Source organism: Elephas maximus, chromosome 4, assembly GCF_024166365.1.
Source record: "Elephas maximus indicus isolate mEleMax1 chromosome 4, mEleMax1 primary haplotype, whole genome shotgun sequence".
In the NCBI taxonomy this organism is placed as follows: Eukaryota; Metazoa; Chordata; class Mammalia; order Proboscidea; family Elephantidae; genus Elephas; species Elephas maximus.
Genome location: NC_064822.1, coordinates 52,692,368 through 52,712,981, shown reverse-complemented (window position 1 = coordinate 52,712,981; position 20,614 = coordinate 52,692,368). Strand labels below are relative to the sequence as shown.

The window sequence follows — 20,614 nt, the reverse complement described above, 5'->3', positions numbered from 1 at the left end:
GGCCTGATTCGAGTCCGTGCTCTTAGCCACTTTTCTTCCAACCTTTCTTTCGTCTGTGTACTGGCTCCGTCCTGCTCCTGTGGTTACTGTGGCCTGGGATCTTTCATGGCATTTGTTACAGCTCTGCTCCTGTACCTGGGGAGGACATAGAAAGCTTGGCAGGAAGTGATGAAAATGTACATGGAGACGGTGACAGTGAGCATGAAGAGAGATTCCTAACGTTAAGAAATTTCAAGGGTTGGAATCTCCAGGAATTGGGGCCTGATTGGGTATGTGAGTTGAGCAAAAGGGAAGAAACAAGGATTTTGCACAGGTTTCTTGGGCGATTGGGTGGATTGTGGTACCATTCATTGAGATAGGAAATATAAGAGAAAGAGTAGTCCTGGGGGAACAGTTTTGGATGCATGGAGTTTGAGAAGCCTGCTGAGATATCCGTGTGAAAAGGTCTGCTGGGTCTTCGGCTATGTGGATTAGAGACCTGGCATGTCATGTTTATTGAGCACCTACTGTATCCTGGTTACTTAAGACAGGCAATCTTATTTAACGTCCCTGGGTGGTGCAAACTGTTAAGCACTGGGCTACTAACTGAGAGGCTGGCAGTTCAAACCCACCCAGAGGTGTCCAGGAAGAAGGCTCTGGCAGCCTGCTTCTGAGAAGTCACAATCATGAAGACCCCGTGGAGCAGTTCTACTCTGACACGCACGAGTGTGCCACGAGTCAGAATCAACTGGATGGCGACTGTTTTTGTTTGTTTTAAATCTTATTTAACCTTACAGTAAGTGGCGTGTTATTTTCATTTTATGCCAATAGAAACCAAGGCCCGCAGACGTTTAAAGAACCTGCCTGCTATCAGCTCTCACCTAGGTTAAAAAGCAGTGCCTTTTAATTTTGCCCGTCTGCCTCCTGTCTCGTCTGTCTTCAACTGTTCTTCATATTGAAGAATCTGAAGCACAAGATGTAAAGCACAAACTATCATGCCATTCGGTCCCTGTCTCAAACGCCTCCAAGGTGTTCCATTCCTCTTGGGATACAGCCTAAGCCCCTTTACATGGCAAGGCCTCCGTGGCATAGCTCACGCCCCAGCCTCGAAGATCTCTACTTCCTGCCTCACAACTGGACTCTCGGGCCTTGCAGAACTGCGTGCAGGGCTTGGAACTCACCATGTTGCTTGTCTTTGGCCTTGCTCATGCTGTGCTCACTGTTTAGTTTCCACCTTCTTATTTCCTGCTTGGTGTAGTCGTTAAGAGCTATATAGCTGCTAACCAAAAGGTCATCAGTTCGAATCCACCAGGTGTTCCATGGAAACCCTGTGGGGTAGTTCTGCTCTGTCCTGTAGGGGCACTATGAGTCAGAATCGACTCGACGGCAACGGGTTTAGTTTTTTTTTTTCTCCTTGCTTGTCCTGCAGCCCTCCCCTTAGTGGTCATTTTCGCTAGGAAGCCTTCTGGAACCTTCCCCAGCCTCAGTTTTGTGGCATTCCTCTGCACTCCTAGACCATCTTGCCATTTCTTCACATGGCACTTACCATACTGGATCCATTGTACCCCCACCCACCTTGCTAGTTAGTGCCTGCAGAAAACAGACCCTCAAAGATTGTTTAAAGGAAAGTCCAAGCTAGGATTTGAATTCAAGTCTATCAGACTCCTAACTTGATGAGCCCTTTCTATTACCCCAGGATGCTTTCCAGTTGGGAAGAATTCCACTAAGCAGATGAGATTTGGAAGATTATTTCAGTAGGTGGGAAGGGTGCCCAGAGGAGTCAAGCTTTGAAATCACAGGTGAGGAAGTTGCGTTTGAAGCACAGAAGACCTGCAGCTGGGGTGCATGTTATTGCACAGAGGGCTTACATGTCATTACACAGCCCAGACTGTCAGGCAGAGGAGACTGCAATGTGCCCTATGGGCCATGGAGAATGACTGGAGCTCTTGGAAAGGAGAAAGACATAATCAAGATTACTTTTAAGGGAGATTAATTTGGGAATGGATGAAAGAATGACAAAATGAAAGACTGAAGTCTTGCCTAAGAAACCCATGGGAATGAATGATACCTGCTGACAGCTTGCTTCCTTTGAGTGCACGTAGGAAGAGTCACCATGTGTACAGGGTTGAAAGCATGGTTTCTGGTCAAGTGGACCAGCTCCATCACTTTCTTGGGCAAGTGAGTTATTGCTTCGCAACCTCAGTTTCCTCATATGTAAAATGGGAATGATGATAATAGTACCCATCTCACAGGGTTGTTGGGGTGATTTGGTGAAATACTAGATGCAAAGTGCACAGTGTGGTTAAATGCTCAGCAGCTGCAGTTCCATTACTGTGGTGTGATGGTGAGGAAGGCAGAGTGATTTGGAGGCACTGGCACGCTCCGGCTCACAGCTCTTCGGCACTGTTGTCAGCTGCTGCCAAGTTGACTCCCACTCATTGTGGCCTCATGTGTGCAGAGTAGAACTGCTCCATAGGGTTTTCAAGGCTGTCAACTTTTTTCTTTTTAAACTGCGAACCTTTAGTAGTGAGTACCAACTGTTTGTGCCACCCAAGGACCTTAATGTACATAAAACGTTCAGTACCTTTTAAGTGCTCAGAAAATGTTATTTGTGGCTGCTGTTGCTGTTATTAACCTTAGGTCCAAACTTCAGGTCACAATGACTCCTAAGCTAACTAAGCCCTCAGCTTCTTTCCCCCAAGTCTCTCACCCTAGCCTCAGTGGTGTCACTACGGTTGGTGTCACCCAGTGTGGTAACTCATGGTGTCACCCCCCCCATGCTAACACCACAGTAAACTCACCCCACCCACTGCCGTCAAGTCAATTTTGATATTGTAGCTAAAACACCAAAAGAATTGACAAAATCAGCGACTATAAAAATTCAGAAGCAATGAAAACGATAGTGAGTGGTTGCAGCACTTGCAGAAAAAAACATGTGATTTGTAATTGGGTAATAATGACAGCTGTGACTGGAGCCCGTTAGAAGGTTCAAAAAGTAAATTAGCAAAGAGTTTTAGCCTTGTAGGTATATCGATGCATGTTAGCTGGCTTTATGAAAAATGCTTTTGTTGTTATATCTAACTACAGGGATATTTTAATTTAAAAAATAAGTTTCTGCTGAAACACTGCACAAAAATTTTATAGACATTTTGGTGTCATCCCCTCTGATGGTGTCACCCAGTGCGACCTGCACCCCTGCACCCCCTTAGTGATGCCACTGCCTCAGCTCCCGTCCAGGTTAGACTGCATTTGCTCTCCCATCATGATTTTTCAAGGCCGTGAACTTTTGGAAGAAGATTGCCAGGCCTGTCTTCCAAGGCGCCACAGGGCAGGATCGAACCACCAACCCTCAGGCTAGCAGTGGAGCACTTAACCACTTGCACCACCCAGGGACCATTCCTCTGCGCCAGCTCATTAAAAACTCGGGCCAGAGAAGTAAAACTCAGGAAGAGGGAAAGTGAAACTAATGGGTCTGGTGAGTGAAAGGCGGTGAAAGCCAAAAGTGAAATAAGCGCCAAAATGATTGAACATCAAGAGCTTAAATGTTAACCCTTTGCGGTCTCAGTGATCGCCTGTGGGTTAGCAGGATGTCTGAGGAAATTGTCTTTATTTTTAAAAAGGGGGGATTTTTTTTGGTTGCTGTTTGTTTTGCTTTCCACTTAAAATAATGAGTTTTCTCTTTATAAAGGTCCTTTTATTCTAAATCAGGTTCTTAACAGAGGTGTCTACCACAGGGCCGGAAGTAGATACCACACCAGTGCTCAGCTGGGTTTGAAGGCGTTGCTCATTTCATCAGAGGGGAAGCCTACTGAAAGCCCCACCTACAGCTGGAAAGTGGTCAGATAGGCGGCTCTCTGAAAGTCACAGTCCCCAAAAACTCCCAGGAAACTTACAGAGCTCCGGAACAGAAAGAAGCTGACATAAACTTACATTTGAGGACTTCAGACAACTTAGAAATGATTCCTTTGTTTTTTAACTAGTTGCCTGTTGAGCTGACTCCAACTCATGGCAACTCATGTGTGTCGGAGTAGAGCTGTGCTCCATAGGATTTTCAATGCCTGACTTTTCGAGAGCAGATCTCCAGGCCTTTCTTCCAAGGCTTGAACCTCCAATTTTTGGTTAGCAGCTGAGCATGTTAACAGTTTGCACCACCCAGGGACTCCTCCTTGTTCTTTACTAGGTAATGAAATAAACTGATCTTTCTCTGAAGAGTTGGGGCACATGGCTTCTCAGGGACCATTTCATAAAATTATATATATATATATTTATGGAACATCGTTGTTTTGCTTCTAAATACATAATAACTTAAGCTGGACTAAGGAGGTTCATTCATTCATTCCTTGGAGAGGTCACAGACATTTAGGATGGGTAGGACACGTGACAATTGCTTAGTATTGTCTATAAATACTTGGAGGCTATGGAAGCCACCAAACAACTGTTCTTAAAGGAATACGAATACTTCCACCTGGAATGATTCCATGATCTCTGTAAAGGAGTTTCTTAAGCAAAAGAAAATCCCAATGTGTCTTCTGTCTCTATTATTCTAAATTCAAAATTAGTGGCATTTGATTTTAATAATTTTATTACTTCGACATGACAAAGCAAAGCACTCGGCTCTCCTCTCTGTCCCAAATGTTAGTATAAACACGAGGCAGTTGCTGATTTGAGATGTGCTGGGTCTTGCAGTGATTAAGACCCAACTGCTAGCCAATAGGTTGGGAGTTCGCATCCACTAGCAGCTCCTTGGAAACCCTATGGGGCAGTTCTACTCTGTCCTATAGGGTCGCTATGAGTCAGAATTGACTTAATGGTAACTGGTTTGATTTGGTTGGTTTGGGTCTTGCAGTAGTCATGCACGTCTGTGTGTTCCATCAATTGTCTTCAAACTTCTATTTTAGCACCTAACTTGTGTTATACATTTCTCTCCTACTAGATGGTGAACTCCTGGAGACCAAGGGCTGGGTCTTAGTTGTCTTTGTATCTCTAACCCTGTATCTGACACATAGTAATTGCTCAATAAATAAGAACAAATGAATGACTGGAAGTCCTGCCCCTGAGCAAGATTGTTCCCAATCACCTGCATTCCCCCTTCCACCTGTCACACCCACCCCTTCTGTTGACAATACTGCTGCAGTAACTCTTTTACCCTGAAAATCGTCACACGAGAGAAAACTCCCACCTCATGCCTTAGAGGTGCACACCTATCTTTGACTTTGTTTTTTTATTGCTGAGAGTAGAGTGAAGAGTGGGGCTTCTGAAGGAGGTATCTATTTCAGTCCCAAACAGAAAAGAGTGGGTGATTCCGTGGGCAGAGATGGCAATTCCTGAACACGGGGTGGTGACTCATGCCCAGAAGTACTCAGAATTTCCTCTGTTTTGTGGGCTGCTGGGGCAGACTTGAGTCGACTGCAAAGCTTTCTTTGAAGCACAGTCAAATGCAAGAAAGACACCCAAAGCTGCTCTCCGAGGGTAGAAAGAGGACTGGAGGGAAGCAGCAGGATGCAGAGAACCAAGACTCCAAGGACCAGATGCGGCTTTAAGATTCTACAAGAGGTCAATCACTAAAGTCAATTAAGGAGCTGCTATATGGCCATGGGGAGTCCATGAGCGGTGCAAATGGTTAATATGCTCAGCTGCTTACAGAAAGGTTGGAGGTCTAAGTCCACCCAGAGGCACCTTGGAAGAAAGGCCTGGCAATATACTTCTGAAAAAAAAAAATCAACCCTTTGAAAGCCCTATGGAACACTGTTCTACTCTCACATGTATAAGGTCACCATGAGTTGAAATTGACTTGATGGCAACTGGTGTATGGCCACGGTGGTAGGGGTCCTGTAGGCATGGGCACTCTTAATTTATGCACAGCTATATGAGCAGCAGAGTATATACTTCATAGTGTACTTGAACTTTTTAGAAGGCAAAAATAAACTTTCTTATTAACTCAGCATGTATATCTTTGACCTTTAACAGTGGTTTAGAATAGTAGTAAAGAATGCTGGCTCTGGAATTAGACTGTTATTGTTCTTGTGTGTCATCAAGTCGATTTGGACTCATAGAAACCCTATATGACAGATTAGAACTGCTCCATAGTGTTTTCTAGGCTCTAGTCTTTCCAGGAGCAGATCGCCAAGTCTTTTGTCCTGTGGAATGGCTGGTGGGTTCAAACCGCCAACCTTTCGATCAGCAGTGGAGAGATTAACCACTGCGCCACCAGGGCTCCTTGGAATGAGACTGCCTGGGTTCAAATCCTAGCACCTTCTAGGGTGTGTTACATTGGGGAACTTACTTAACCTCTGTAAGCCTCAATTCTCCAGCTGCGAAATGGGGATTATAATGAGACATAACTTAATATGAGGATTAAATAAAGTAATACTGTTTTAACATAGTACCTGGAAGACAGCATATATACAATAAATACTAGCCCTGTTATCATTAGTGTTTAAAATGCTTCCTGCAACAAGGCCTAAAACAAATAAGCCTCAGAGGGGGAAAAAAATAGGTATTAGCATCACTATTTGGGCATGGGCTGGTTTTACAGTTCACAGTTTTGATCATCTTTCTCACCTACAGGAGATCAGTTCCTGTTAGAGCCTTGTCTATTTCCCTTGCTCTTTAGGTTAAAGGACCAATTGCTTCCTTATAACTTCCTTTTTATTTTTTTTAAACACTCTGCTCTTTCTTCTTCCTTTGGGAATAACTACTCAATTGCTCCTAGACTCATGACACAAGACTGCTTTTCCTTTGCATCCAGCTTGAGGGGAAAGCCTTGCAAAAGGACAGAAAGCAGCTCAGCAAGCACATCTGACTAACCTGGTCTGTGCCCTCACCCACGGGCAGGCCTGCAGCGGCAAAGGAAGGGAGATTTCTGATCAGTATCTTGCTCCTTCCGCTCCTTCTGTTCCCTCCACTTATCTTCCTCCCAGGACCTTTTCTGTTCAGCTCCGCCAACCCATGTCACCCAGAGTTTGGTGCCTTAGAGTTTTCTGCTGCCTGAAATTCTTCTGTACTCAGGATACCTAGTCCTGGGTCGAGAGCTATAAGCAGACCTGGATCAAAAGCCCCACAAATCGTGTGGCTCAGTTACAAAAGTGGGCAGTCAGGATGGAAGCTTTGCGGTATGTGGTTCACTGGAGTTAAGTCAGGGGTAGAAGTCAGGGAAATCGGATCCAGGACTTCTTTGATTATTACCAGCTGCCAATGGGTCGATTCTAGCTCATGGCAACCCCACACGTGTCAGAATAGAACTGTGCCTCACAGGGCTTTCAGTGGCTGATTTTTCAGAAGCAGATCACCAAGCAAAGGCATCTCTGGGCACACTTGAACTTCCAACCTTTTGATTAGCAGCTAAGCAGGTTAATTGTTTTACACTACCTAGGGACTCCTTGGGGTATTTTGTTACCCAGGAGGTACTGGTGATACTGATTCAATGGTCCATCATGTCAAGGAATCTATCAGAGACCAGGGACATCCATAGACACTGGGGATTAAGATGAGATGAGGAACACTTGAAGCCTTTTTGTCTGAGCAAAAGCATTAGTTGTCGTCATTTGAGTGCTAGCCTTTTTGGGCCTCATTTCAACTCGGCATAAACACAAAATGTTTATATATATGAAATATGGGTCATTTATTTAATGGTCCTAGAAGCTCCTCGGTTTTCAGAGTTGGTTACTCATGGAGCATGGTCCATGTATACAGCTTTAGCAAAGTCAATAGGAAAGACTTCCCTTCGGTCTGTCTCAAGATATTCAGAAGCACCACTCAGAGCCAGCATGTCGATGGGCCATCTTCTCCAAGAAGCCTTTCCTACCTGTCTAGGTAGCATTGTGCCCCCTATACTGACCACCTATGACATTAATCAGCTTTGTCTTTCTAAGATTTGTTTTCTTCCATCTTTCTAAGATTTGTTTTCCATTTTAGTTGTACGTTCTGGTTGGGTAGCAGCAATGCGTATTTTTTCTTCCATCCTAGCCTTGCTACCTGAAATGTGGTCCGCGTACCAGAACACAGGCCTGATGTAGGAGCCTATTAGAAATGCAGAATCTCAGGTCCTGCCCCAACGTTCTGAGTCAGAATCTGCACTGTAAAGAGGTTCCCAGGACATCTGTAAACACGTTAAAATTTGAGAAGTACTACACCTGGGCACTGATTCTTAGTGCATAGAGATGAATAATGGAACCAGATCAACTGTGGAAATCATCATTGTGTCTCTCTAACTGGTAGCTATCAGTCCTAACTGCATCTTAAATCATTTGAAGCACTTAAAATAACAATGTCTGTTTCTCGTCAGAGATTTTTATTTAATTGGTCTTGATTTGGCTTGGGCATCATTTTTTAGGGCATCCCTGATACACATGCTCATATGCAGCTGGTGTTGGGAACTGCTGCTTTACATACATTTCCCAGGGGGACTTGTGTTCTCTTCTTGATGGATGCAAATCTCAGAATAACCTTAAATCAGTTCAAGAGCCCCCCAAAAAATCAGAGTAAACTTAGAGTGGAAAATACCTAAAATCCCTAGAGATGATGATGTTAATTGTTTTCCCCTAAATGGGTGATTTACGTGAAAGGGCAATGGGGGATTCAGTGAAGGGCTGTTGACTCATTGGCTAACACTGTTGGCTTTCCTTTGGCAGGCTTCTCTTGCTCAGCAGATGTTTTGTCTCCATCGTTAACCACGAGCCGTTTGAGGGCAAGGACTGTGACCTTTTTCATCTCTGTAATCCTAGTATGCGGCAAAGTTCCTAGTCCAGAGTAAAAGTGCATACATGTTTTTGGAAAGAATAAATAGATGAATGCATGAGTCGCTGGATGAATGACTATATCACTGAGAGTTATTGTAAAGATATGCAAGGAATATTGGACTAGAATTTGAGAGGCCTGGGTTCTAGTCCTGGCTCTGCCACTTCTCTCATTTGCCTAGTGTACTTGGTTTGTCTTGGGTACCCTTTTCCTGCTATCCTCCCTAATAACCCAGACCTTTTATATTGCCCTTGCCAAGCCACCTTAGTTCTCCTTCTAGGGAGGGTAACTTCCAGTGTCTCATCTTCTCAGCCTTTATGCTCTCTGCTCATGACTGTGGTTGTTAATACATTAAAAAGCATGATCAGAGGTCTTACCTAGGGGTCTGGTTTATAAGAAGACTATAACCCCAAGAATTGTATACAAAATTTTGCGTGTATGTACATTTTTCTTGGAAACCCTGGTGGCGTAGTGGTTAAGCGCTACGGCTGCTAACCAAAAGGTCAGCAGTTCGAATCCACTGGGCGCTCCTTGGAAACTCTATGGGACAGTTCTACTCTGTCCTGTAGGGTCGCTATGAGTCAGAATCAACTTGATGGCAATGGGTTTGGTTTTTTGGTTTTGGTACATTTTTCTTAAGACACAGTGAATAGATATAAAATTTTTTCAAGGGCTCATCACCAAAAAAAAGATTAAGAACCAAAAAGCTAAGTAGATTCTTGCTAACATATTGCTTTTCCTGTTGAGAATTTCAGGCTGTGTGTATAGGGCTGATATAGCGAGGTTCTCTGGGCCATTTTTTTTTTTTTTTTTTTTTGCCCCCTCAGTGCTACCAGGGACAGCAACTGACCCCACCTAATTAGAACTCCCTGAAGAAATTATTAGAAAGGGTCACCAAGGAGAAAGACAAGGGAGGAGGGAAATCTTCGAATCTTTAAATTCTCCAAACTTTCCTCATCTAATATCTGCCTGTAAGAAGAGCTAAGTAGAAAGAGGGCCACAGGGAGGGTTTAGAGATCTCCCATACGTAGCCTTAGAGGGTCCTTGGGTAGGCCATAGATTGATGCTGAGGTGACATGCATTGCCAGCCCAGCAAGAAGGAATCAGATTCCAAGCCTGAAGGAATCAGAGGCTATCACTTCTGCCTCCAGCCCGGTATAGGGAAATCTTTGCAACCCTTTTGACAAATAGTCCTTCGGGCCCTGTTTAAACACTTCCAGAGAAAGGAAGCCAATGACTTGGGGAGAAAAAAAGGATGGAGGAACTCTTTACTCTGAATGCTTGGCTATCGGAAGCTCACCAAGCACAAATAAAGCCATAGTTCAAGTTTTACCTTTTCACTTGATTCCCCTCACCCAGCCTCAGTTACCACTGTCATTCAAATTCTCTTTCCTTTTGAGCTTCTCATTGTTTCCCAAAGTTTGGGTCAGGGATAGACAGTGGACTGGGTCATGTTTTCCATTTTAAGCATTATTTGGTCTAGAATGCACACTTGTGGATCTGGGTGCTTCTTCGACTGAAAAGTATGAAAATCACGTATCACTAGTTTTATCGGCTGTTACCCAAAAGGTCGGCAGTTTTAATACACCACCTGTTCTTTGGAAACCCAATGGGGCAGTCCCACTCTGTCCCATAGAGTCACTATGAGTTGGAATCGACTCTATGGCAATAGTTAATGGGTAATTTTACTACCTTGGAGAGGAAGTATAAAGTAGAGATTGGAAAATAGGAGAGGAGAACCAGAATGGATAGCTTGGAAGGAGCCCAGAATGCCGTCCAGTTCATCTCCCCAGCCAGCATGGTCATTCCTCTATGGTGCCCCAGGAAGTGGCCATACAGCTTCTATTTAAACGTTTTAAGGATGAGGGGGCTTACAACTCTTTGAAGCAGTCCATTGAGTTAAGGTCCTCAAGCCCTGATGGTGCAGTGGTTAAGAGCTTGGCTGCTAGCCAAAAGGTCGGCAGTTCAAATATAACAGCTGCTCCTTGGAAAGCCTATGTGGCAGTTCTACTCTGTCCCATAGGGCCCCTATGAGTTGGAATTGACTCGATGGTAACGAGTTTGGTTTGGTTTTTTTGGATCCCTTTCTTGAAGTCCCTGGGTGGTACAAAATGTTAACGTACTCAGCTGCTAGGAGATTCTAGTCTACCCAGAGGCACCTTGGAAGAAAAGCCTGGCAATGTACTTCTGAAAAATTGGCCATTGAAAATGCTATGGAGCACAGTTCTACTTCTGGCACACAAGTGCTAACCAGGAGTTGGAATTGACTTGATGGCAACTGTCACCCCCCGCCCCCCGCCTTCTCACAATGGAACGGCCTGGTATAAAGAGAAGAGAGACAGGTTTCCACTCACATAAGAATTCTCCTGAGGGAAACAAAGAAATTGTTGGAGGGTAAAAATTCCCTGAACAGGCAAACAAAGAGCAGAAGTCCTCAGCAACGGTTGGTGGTGTTTTTGTCTTGACATCTACAACTGCAGCGGTTACGGAAGCAGTGGGTCATGCATGAGCACAGTGCAGTACCTTTTAAAAGTTGGAAATAACCTACAGTGAGATATCAGGCTTTGGTGCTTTGACACTCAAAGGTCTCTGCACCCAGACCCTGCCTTGTAAATCTTGAGTTTGGAAACTTTTTCATCCAAAAGTACCCCAGCTTGAAAATGCCTTTTAAGCAGAGCTTATTTTATTTCCTTTTCAGAATTCTTAACATAGAGTGGTGAAACAGGAAGGGGGGTTAAAGATCATGTAGGTCAACCTTCTCATCTTATAGGGAGAAACTGAGGCTCGAGTAGTACAGCAGTTTGTCAAAGGTCACACTCTTTGCAAGTCTTTTCTACAGTTCTCCGACGATGTTAGTTAGGAGGTGCCTTGGCACACTTTCAGCTTCCTCCAAGGTTTAGTTTCCTCCTAATTCTGCTCCTCACTGAACTCAAGTGACTTCCTAAGGGAAATCTCTGTTTACTTGTGAAGTTCCTACATTGGGAATGAATGGAGCAGAGAACTTCAATACCTTAAATGGCCACAGTGCTGAGGCATAGCCCTACTAAATGGTGACTATAGCTATTACAGGAATGACTTCAACAAGAAATTACACATAACAATACCCAAGGCTTTAGCAAGTGAATGCCAAAAAAGTGTAAGGCTACTTCTTTTTGGGAAGAGTACATTTAAGTGGTAGAGTTGTGGATCCCACTGACCATTCTATACAAACATCTCCCACTCATTAGTGAAGTCAGTTCTATTTGTGCCTCAGTTTCCTCAAATCTAAAAAGGAACACATGTACAGGTGATATTTAGCACTGCCTACTTAATACATACAAGGAGCCCTGGTGGCATAACGGTCAAGTGCTTGGTTGCTAACCGAAAGGTCGATATCTGCCGTGCAGGAGAAAAGACCTGGCAATCTGCTCCCCGGAAGATTAAAAACGTATGGGGAAGCTCTACTCTGTCGTAAAGTGTCACTATGAGTTGGAATCGACTCAACGGTACAAAACAACAACAATAACTTAAGACGTACAGTTTTAAAGACAGTAGTGACTGTTTTACCAGATACTTCCTATACTTACCAAAGCCCTACCTCTGCAAGGCTTATCTTGAAAATAAGCAAGGTAATAGCAGTAATAATGCTATGGGACCTGGATAAATTGAATGATCAAATGTGAAGAGTTAAATTTTGTGTTTTAATTGTCATTAAAACACAAATGTGAAGGTGGGAAATTCCAGTGTGGGCAGCAGTCTTTACAAGAAGGGATAATTTAGACAAAAATATCATCGTTATAGGTTTCCACACTTTGTTTTTTTTTTGAATCTAGGAGCTGAAGATTTGATCACAGAATTCCTAGAATGAAAGAAAGATGATCAAGGGACAGATAAACTCTCAGAATTTCCACAATTCTGAGAAAGGTAGCTTCAATAACGTGCCGTGTTGGCAACATCAGGAGAATTCTCTTTTTAACCACATCCCAGGACCCAGTAATATAGAGACTAAAAAATAGCCAAGTTGACTAATACACCCACCCCCCCCCCACACCACCACCCCTCACAATTTTAAATCGTGGCTTTGGAAATTTTCAGAATGAAAATCTGCCTTATGAATCAGCTAGAAATTGCATCTGTTGACAGTCTGTTTGATTTCTTTAGAGAACTCCCACCCCTTGAGGAATAAAAAGACTTGTTTATATAAAGACTTGTCCCCTCTTGGATGAAAAAGGCTGAGACGAAATTATTTCTTACCCTGGAATGGTTCCTAGGCCACATGTTGAGCCTATGTCATTCTCTCTGCCCGCTATGGTCCTCATTTGTCTCTTGAGTGGACCATTTCAAGGACTTCGTGCCATGTCTTATGAGTCCCTGGGTGGCACAAACAGCTAAGTGCTCAGCTACTAACTGGAAGATTGGTGGTTTGAACTCACCCAGAGGTCCCTCAGAAGACAGGCCTGGTGATCTACTGCCAAAAGATCACAGCCATCAAAATGGTATGGTGCCATTCTGCTCTGCACACATGGGGTCACCATGAATCAGAATCGACTCAATGGCAATGGTTGGTTATTCCACATCTCTGTGCATCTTATCTCTCACCTCTCTATGACATCTTCATAAAGCTCTGACCCTGTCTGCAGAGTGAACAGAATGAGCACAAGCCAGAGGGACCTGAGTTTGAACCCTGGCTCTGTCACTGCCCGTGTGACTTCTGAGTTTTGGTTTTTTCATCTAATGGGGTTCATGACTTCATATCGTAAAGTGGTTAAAAGGATTAAAATAAGACTTACCTGTCTGTCACATAGAAGATACTCTATAAATGGTAACTTTTTAATAGTTCTTTATTGCCTACCAAATAAAGTTTTAAAATGTTGGACTTGATATACAAGGACTTGTATCATTCCTTTGATCCTATTGTGCCTTTCCAGTCTTAATTTCTAGCATCTCCATTTACCCAACCCATGTTGTAGCACAGTAGACCACATGCTGTTCCCTAATGCACTACTGATGGGTGTGGGGGTGGTTCAGTGGTAGCGCTCCTGCCTTCTGTGAGGAGACCTGAGTTTGATTTTCAGCCAATGCACCTGTCATGGATTGAATTGTGTCCCCCTGAAAATATGTGTCAGCTTGGTTAGGCCATGATTCCTAGTATTGTGTGGTTGTCCTCCATTTTGTGATTGATATAATTTTCCTATATGTTGTAAATCCTAATCTCCTCCTGTGGTTTAATGAGGCAAGATTGGATTATGTCAAGGAGGGTTAGGGTGGGATGTAACACCCTTGCTCAGGTCGCATCCTTGATCCAGTGTAAGAGAAGTTTAGCGGGGGTGTGGCCTGCACCACCTTTTATCTTACAAGAGATAAAAGGAGAGGGGATTGAGCAAAGATGAGGGACGTCATACCACCAAGAAAGCAGCACCAGAAGCAGAGCACGTCCTTTGGACCAGGGGTCCCTGTGCCTGAGAAGCTCCTTGACCATGGCAATATTGATGCCAAGGACCTTCCTCCAGAGCCGACAAAGAGAGAAAGGCTTCCCCTGGAGCTGATGCCCTGAATTTGGACGTCTAGTCTACTAAAACCCAAAAAACCAAACCCTTTGCTATCAAATCAATTCCAACTCGTAGGGACCCTATCGGACAGAGTAGAACTGCCCCACAGAGTTTCCAAGGAGTGCCTGGTGGATTCAAACTGCTGACCTTTTGGTTAGCAGCTGTATCACTTAACCACTACACCACTACTAGACTATGAGAAAATAAATTTCTCTTTATTAAAGCCATCCACTTGTGGTATTTCTGTTACAGCAGCACTAGATAACTAAGACAGCGCCTCATGTGCAGACACCACTGGCCCATCAGTGGGGGCTTGTGTGTTGCTGTGATGCTGAATAGGTTTCAGGAGAGTTCTTAGGCTAAGACAGACTAGAAAGAAAGGCCTGGTGATCTATTTCTGAAAATCAGCCAGTAAAAACCATGTGGACCACAATGGTTTGATCAGTAACCAATAATGGGAATGGCACAGGACTGTCCAGCATTCTGTCGTGCATGGAGTTGCCATGAGTAAGGGGTGAACTCAATGGCAGCTACCAACAACAATGCATTGTTGTGTCTTTGCTCCTATGGTTTCTCTCTCTCTCTTTCTGGAATCTCCACTTAGAGACATTCTACTAGCCCCTCAAGGCTCTGTTTGCATGCCTCCTCCATAAAGCCTTCTCTGATAGCCCCAGTCTCTCATAGCTTTTAGTACATTCCAACTTGTATTACTGTTATTATATCTGTGCCTTTCTCCCCCTCACTATGTTATAAACCTCTTAAGGATCAGGACTATGCCTTGCTCATTTTTGTATTTCCTATAATGTTGAAAAGTGACATCCTAAGTACCAGATGGATTTTTGGAGAACTGAAGTGAAAGAGCCCATGTGTTATCTCCATTTGCTCCACTGACACGAGAGACAACTCAACTCCTCAGATAAAGTTGCCAAGGCTAGTAATTACATAGGTTTATTTGAAATGGGTTTCCCAGAGACAGGGCATGATTAACTGTAGAGATTTTGCTGTTCTGGTTTAGACTGACCTCCTACTTGCCAAAAATCTTGTGACAGCTAAGGCAGAAATCACACCACAAGCCTTCCAGAAATCAGCCTGGCTTTAATTCCAGAAAGAAGAAATTCCTACACCTGGGTCAGTACATAGTCCAATATAACTTGGCTACTTCCCCCAAACAAGCTAACAGACTCTTACACATCATCATGTTTCACTTCTTCTTCTTTTCTTTTTTTTTTTTTTTTTTGTAGACAGTTGACAATTCCTAAATATAAGGACTAAAAATTAAGTATATGAAATTACAGAACTTTTAAATCTTATCTGTCTTCCTGGGTCAGAAAGGAAAAAAGTTACCAGAAAGTTCACATCGAATTAGGAAGAGCGGTTTGAGGTAGAAGTTGGTGATTTTTTTTTTTCTTAAAAAAAAAAAAAAAAAAACTTTGCGAAAACCCATTTGAAAGGATGAATGAAATTCAAATTTGCGTATGTATGATTATACACACAAACACACACATATATGTATATATAGATACACATAAAACAGAGGACAAAATAATTTTCTGAAAGTGATTATCCTTAGATTTTCTAAAATGTCTATGAAGTTGCAGTTAGACTGGTAAGGAGCTTCCTAGGTATTATTTCCTAATGCAGTAAAAACAAAGTATACATCCTTGAAGCTAAACTTTTTGGACACATTAAATTATCACAGTGTTTTATGTAACATTTACTGATATTTCAGGTACATTAACCTGGAGTCAGATTCCTAATAGTTTTTTTTAGTATTTTCTTATAGCCAGTGAGGGTAGGAAAAAAAAAAAATTAATTGAAGAATAAAAGAGAATTTCTTGAGGAATATGCTCATCAGTATTCTGTCAACATTCAAATATCATGTCATTTCATTTTTCACAAAATTAATCCTCAAAGACTTTAAATGACAGAGAGCCTACAACCATGCCAAGCTAGCTTTACAGATTAGGGCCCACTGAGGCAGAAAATGGGGCCCCGTGGGTCATGGACATGCCTTTCCACGAACTTTCTACTTAGTTGCCCCCTCTCTGGTCTGTGGCTAGGAAACATAACATCCATCAGCCTTCTCAATATTCCAGAGGTATCCCTTGGCCCCTTACCTGCCACGTAGCCAGTTACCATGGTGAATGTCAATAATCCGCACACCAGCAAGCTTGGCTTCATCTTCCTGGGACCTGGGACTGGCTGCCTATTTGGGAGCAGTGAAGAAAAGATGTTTTTTCTGCAGAATGCTGGATTTGCCTGTCAGCCTCTTCTTTCCATTGTGCCGGAAGGGTGGGGAAGAGAGGATCAATCCATTCAGGTTGTCACCCTTGCCGGTCCATCCAGTCTCTATAACAGTCAAGTGTTGCTCTCTTTAAGTATTAGAATGGTTTGCTCAGCCAGGAAATCGTGCCTGCCACTCTCTTCTTTGGCCTCAAGTATAGGAAGTGGTTTTTTGATGACAACATAGTTTGTGGTAATTTTTCAGACCAGGGTTTTTTTCAAGTTCAATTGCTGGGAGGTGTGGGCTGGGGTTGGTGAGAGGGATTGAGCTTCATTTCTGAATCCTTTCTGCGCTTCACCCAGAAAAGGAAAGGGAGATTCCCCTGCCGTTGAAGGAGAGGTGAGCAAGCACTTCTTGGCAGTGGTCTCATCTGGCTTTTCATAAACTGACGTCACCATAAAAAGAGGTCCTTCCCCAATTTCACAGCTCCCTGTAGTGTCAACAAGTACCACACAGGACACAGGAGCAAGACCGTGCCAAGAATGTCTTGGCCATAGGCGGGCATTTCCTTAAGTTGTCTGACCATGTCGTTGCCATTGTTAGCTGCCGTCAAGTCAACCCCTGTGACCACCATGCATAAGGGGATTGAACTGTTGTGATCCACAGGGTTTTCATGGCTGATCCATTGGGTTTTCATGGTTGATCGCCAAGCCTTTCTTCCTAGCCCGTCTTAGTCTGGAAGCTCTGCTGAAGCCTATTCAGCATCAAAGCAAAACTCAAGCCTCCATTGACAGATGGGTGGTGGTTGAGCTTAAGGTGCATTGACCGTGAATCAAACCTGAGTCTCCTGCATGGAAGGCAAGAATTCTACCACTGAACCACCACTGCCCTCTGTCTGACTATAAACCAAAAAAAAAAACAAAACCTGTTGCCATCAAGTCAATTCCAACTCATAGTAATGCCATGTGACAGAGTAGAGCTGTCCCCCATAGGGTTTTCTTAGCTGTAATCTTTACGGAAACAGATTGCCAGGCCTTTCACAGCAACAATAGGTGGGTTTGAACAGTCAATCTTTGGGTTCGAAGTTGAACACAAATCATTTGTGCCACTCAGGAGTCGTACTTAGATTCCTTTAAAATGTCTAGCGTGCTGCAAGGCTGGGTCTCCAACATTCAGGTATGAGTTGACTGACTGATATCCAGAATTTGTGAATAATCTCAGGTTTGAAATTGGTACTAACCATAATTTCACGACGATGTCCTGGGTTCCTGAAAGTGATTTGTCATTTTATAAGATAATTTGCCTCCAGGTTTGTCTTTCTCTAAAGGAATCATACTAAAAGTGGGCTTTGGTTTTAAACTTTGGACTTTTTTTAATAAATGAAATCTTATTTATTTAATGATCAGAGCTGTATTCTGGTTTTCATGAAATCATTGACTGTTTTGCTATCTGGAAGTTTGTATGCCCATTTTGAATCATATAGTCATAGTACAAAACAACTTTAAAAATATTAGAAAGCAAACAAAGATATTGGCAAAAGGAAGACCAGCTGGACAATCCAAAGCAGGTCATGGCTCCAACAAGCATTGCTCTCACCCCTAACATAAATCTCTCAGGAAGGCAATATCTCTAAAAAGAGTCTTAGAGTTCTAAAAATGAACTGAGTGGTCTCCAGGTTCCAGAGTTTGCAGACAAAAACAGTGATCTCTTTCAGGGGATGAGGGTACTTCAAAAATGTGAGATTACCTTTCAACATTTCCAAGTAGATACAGCCTCATTGCTAGAAACATTTTCAACTGCAGCAATTCCTATTACCCTCAGGGCCTGTCCCAGTTATTAAGCTGGAGATCTTTCCTAGCTATTGTTACCATCATATAATTTTGAAAAAATCACAAATTTACAGAAAAATTAGGAGAATAACACAAATAACTTTTTTCCCTAAACCATTTTGAAAGTAAATTGCCAATGTGATGTTTATCGCCCCTGAATAATGTGTATTTACTACAAACAAGAACATTGTCCAATGTCACTACAACTATAAAAAAATCATGAAATAACATTAATGCATTAAACCTGTTGCTGTCAAGTCGAATCCAACTCATAGCGACCCTATAGAACAGAGTAGAACTGCCCCATAGGGTTTCCAAGGAATAGATGATAGATTTGAACTGCCAATTTTTGGGTTAGCAGCCATTTAAATTTTTTTTTTTTTTAGCCATAGTTCTTAACCACTGTACCAAGGCTCCACCGATGCATTACTACCATTCAGTCCTCATACCCAGGTGTCTCTAGTGTTCTCCATAGTCTTTCACTCAACAGATCCTTTCAAAAGGATCCAGTTCAGAATAACTTGTTGCACTTAGTTTTCACGTTATCTTTAGCCTCCTTCAGTCTAGAACAGTTCCTCTATTTTTCCTCAACTTTCATAACCTCAACACTTTTGAAGAAGTTGGATCATCTTTTTTGTTTTCTCATGATTAGGTTCAGGTTTTGCACCTTTGGCAGGAACAACACAGAAGTGGTGCTGTGTTCTCTTCATTGCGTTCATTGTGTTCTTTCACAATTTTAGTTTATCCTATCGTTGATGATGTTCACTTTCATCACTTGATTAAAGTGGTGTCTCCCCAGTGCCTTCTCTTTCAAGTTACTCTTTTCCCCTGTGTAATAAATATTTTGTGAAGTTATGCAAATATCCCCTTGCTCAAACTTTTAATTTACTCATTTGCTTATTTATATCTGTATGGACTCATGATTTTCTATTTTATTCGATGGGTGATAATCTATTATTAAAGTTCTTTATTTCAATGTTTAAATTGTCTCCTGTTTGTCCAGTGGGAGCCCATGTCCACGAGAGCTGGCTTTTGTGTCCTTTTGGCATATCCTCATTATTCTTTGAGTACTTCTTTGCTTTGGAAGCACAAAAAGATTTTTCAGGCTCATCTTGAACTTTCTGGAACCAGTCATTTTTTACGAAGAATCTTGGTTCCTTTAGAGGAAAACGGCCTTTAGAAGCCAAGACCTGGGCACTAGCTGTATTCATTGCTATTGAGGTGTCACTGCTCCTAGTCTCTCCCTGTGGGCATAGCTAGGTAATACACTTGCATGCGTGTGCGCGCACACACACACACACACAGCTTTACACCTATATTTGTTTCTAGATCCATCTGTCTTAGTTATTTAATGCTGCTATAACAGAAGTACCACAAGTGAATGGCTTTAACAAACAGAAATTTATTCTCTCACAGTTTAGGGGGCTAGAAGTCTGAATTCAGCACACCAGCTCTAGGGGAATGCTTTCTCTCTCTTTGTTGGCTCTGGGGGAAGGTCCTCGACTCCTTTCAACATCGTGGGCCTGGCGTTCCTTGGAGCTCTCCATGTATCTTGCCATCAATCTTCCCCTGGATCTAGGAGGTTCTGGTAGCAGGGATCCAGAGTCCAAAGGATGTGCTCTATTCCAGGCACTTTTTTTTTGGTGGCAGTGGGGTTCCCCTCTCTCTGCTTACTTCCCTCTCCTTTTACCCTTTGTAAGATAAAAGGTGATGCAGGCTATACCCAAAGCAAACTCCCCTTACAGCAGATCTGGGCTGTGACCTGATTAAGGGTGTTGCATCCCACTCTAATTCTCTTTAACATAATCTAATCTTGCCTCATCAACTATAGGCAGAGATTAGGATTTACAATACACAGGACAATTACATCACATCACAAAATGGAGGACAAGCACACAATTCTGGGAATTATGGCCTAGCCATGTTGACACATATTTTAGGGGACACAATTCAATCCATGACACTATCTATATTGGAAGCCATGAATTCACATGAATATATCCCAGCATCCCCATTCTAATCCAGCACCACAGGGTTGAATGCTAGTGTTTTCTTCTGTATTTGTAACTCTTTTCCCTGACAGTGAGAAATTTGACTTTCATTATCACTAATATATTTACTTATTCGATCAATACCCCTATGTTACCAATCTCCTATCTCTATCACCACCCCCTTCCCCGTGCAGATACCCTTCTTCTGTCTGCTCAGGCTGATGCTCTCTTCTGGGCCAACTCCCAACCCTAAGCGAATGGCCTCCTCACCCTAAGGCTCCATGCCAGGCTAGCCATCCACCCCCACATGGACATCCTTCTGACCTT

At 42.9% G+C, this 20,614-nt stretch overlaps 1 protein-coding gene across 3 annotated transcripts in view; it reads right to left on the bottom strand.

The window, feature by feature from the left end:
* The window catches only part of IL2RA (interleukin 2 receptor subunit alpha), a 71,517-nt gene extending 54,714 nt beyond the window's left edge, over positions 1-16,803 (bottom strand). The window contains exon 1 of one of the 3 annotated variants that reach the window (XM_049882040.1): positions 16,361-16,803. In XM_049882040.1, coding sequence (XP_049737997.1) covers positions 16,361-16,424 — 64 coding nt within the window. In that variant the 5' untranslated portion in view covers positions 16,425-16,803. The remainder of the gene's footprint in view (positions 1-16,360) is intronic. The other 2 variants (XM_049882041.1, XM_049882042.1) reach the window with 2 other exon arrangements.
* Between the last annotated feature and the right edge of the window lie 3,811 nt (positions 16,804-20,614).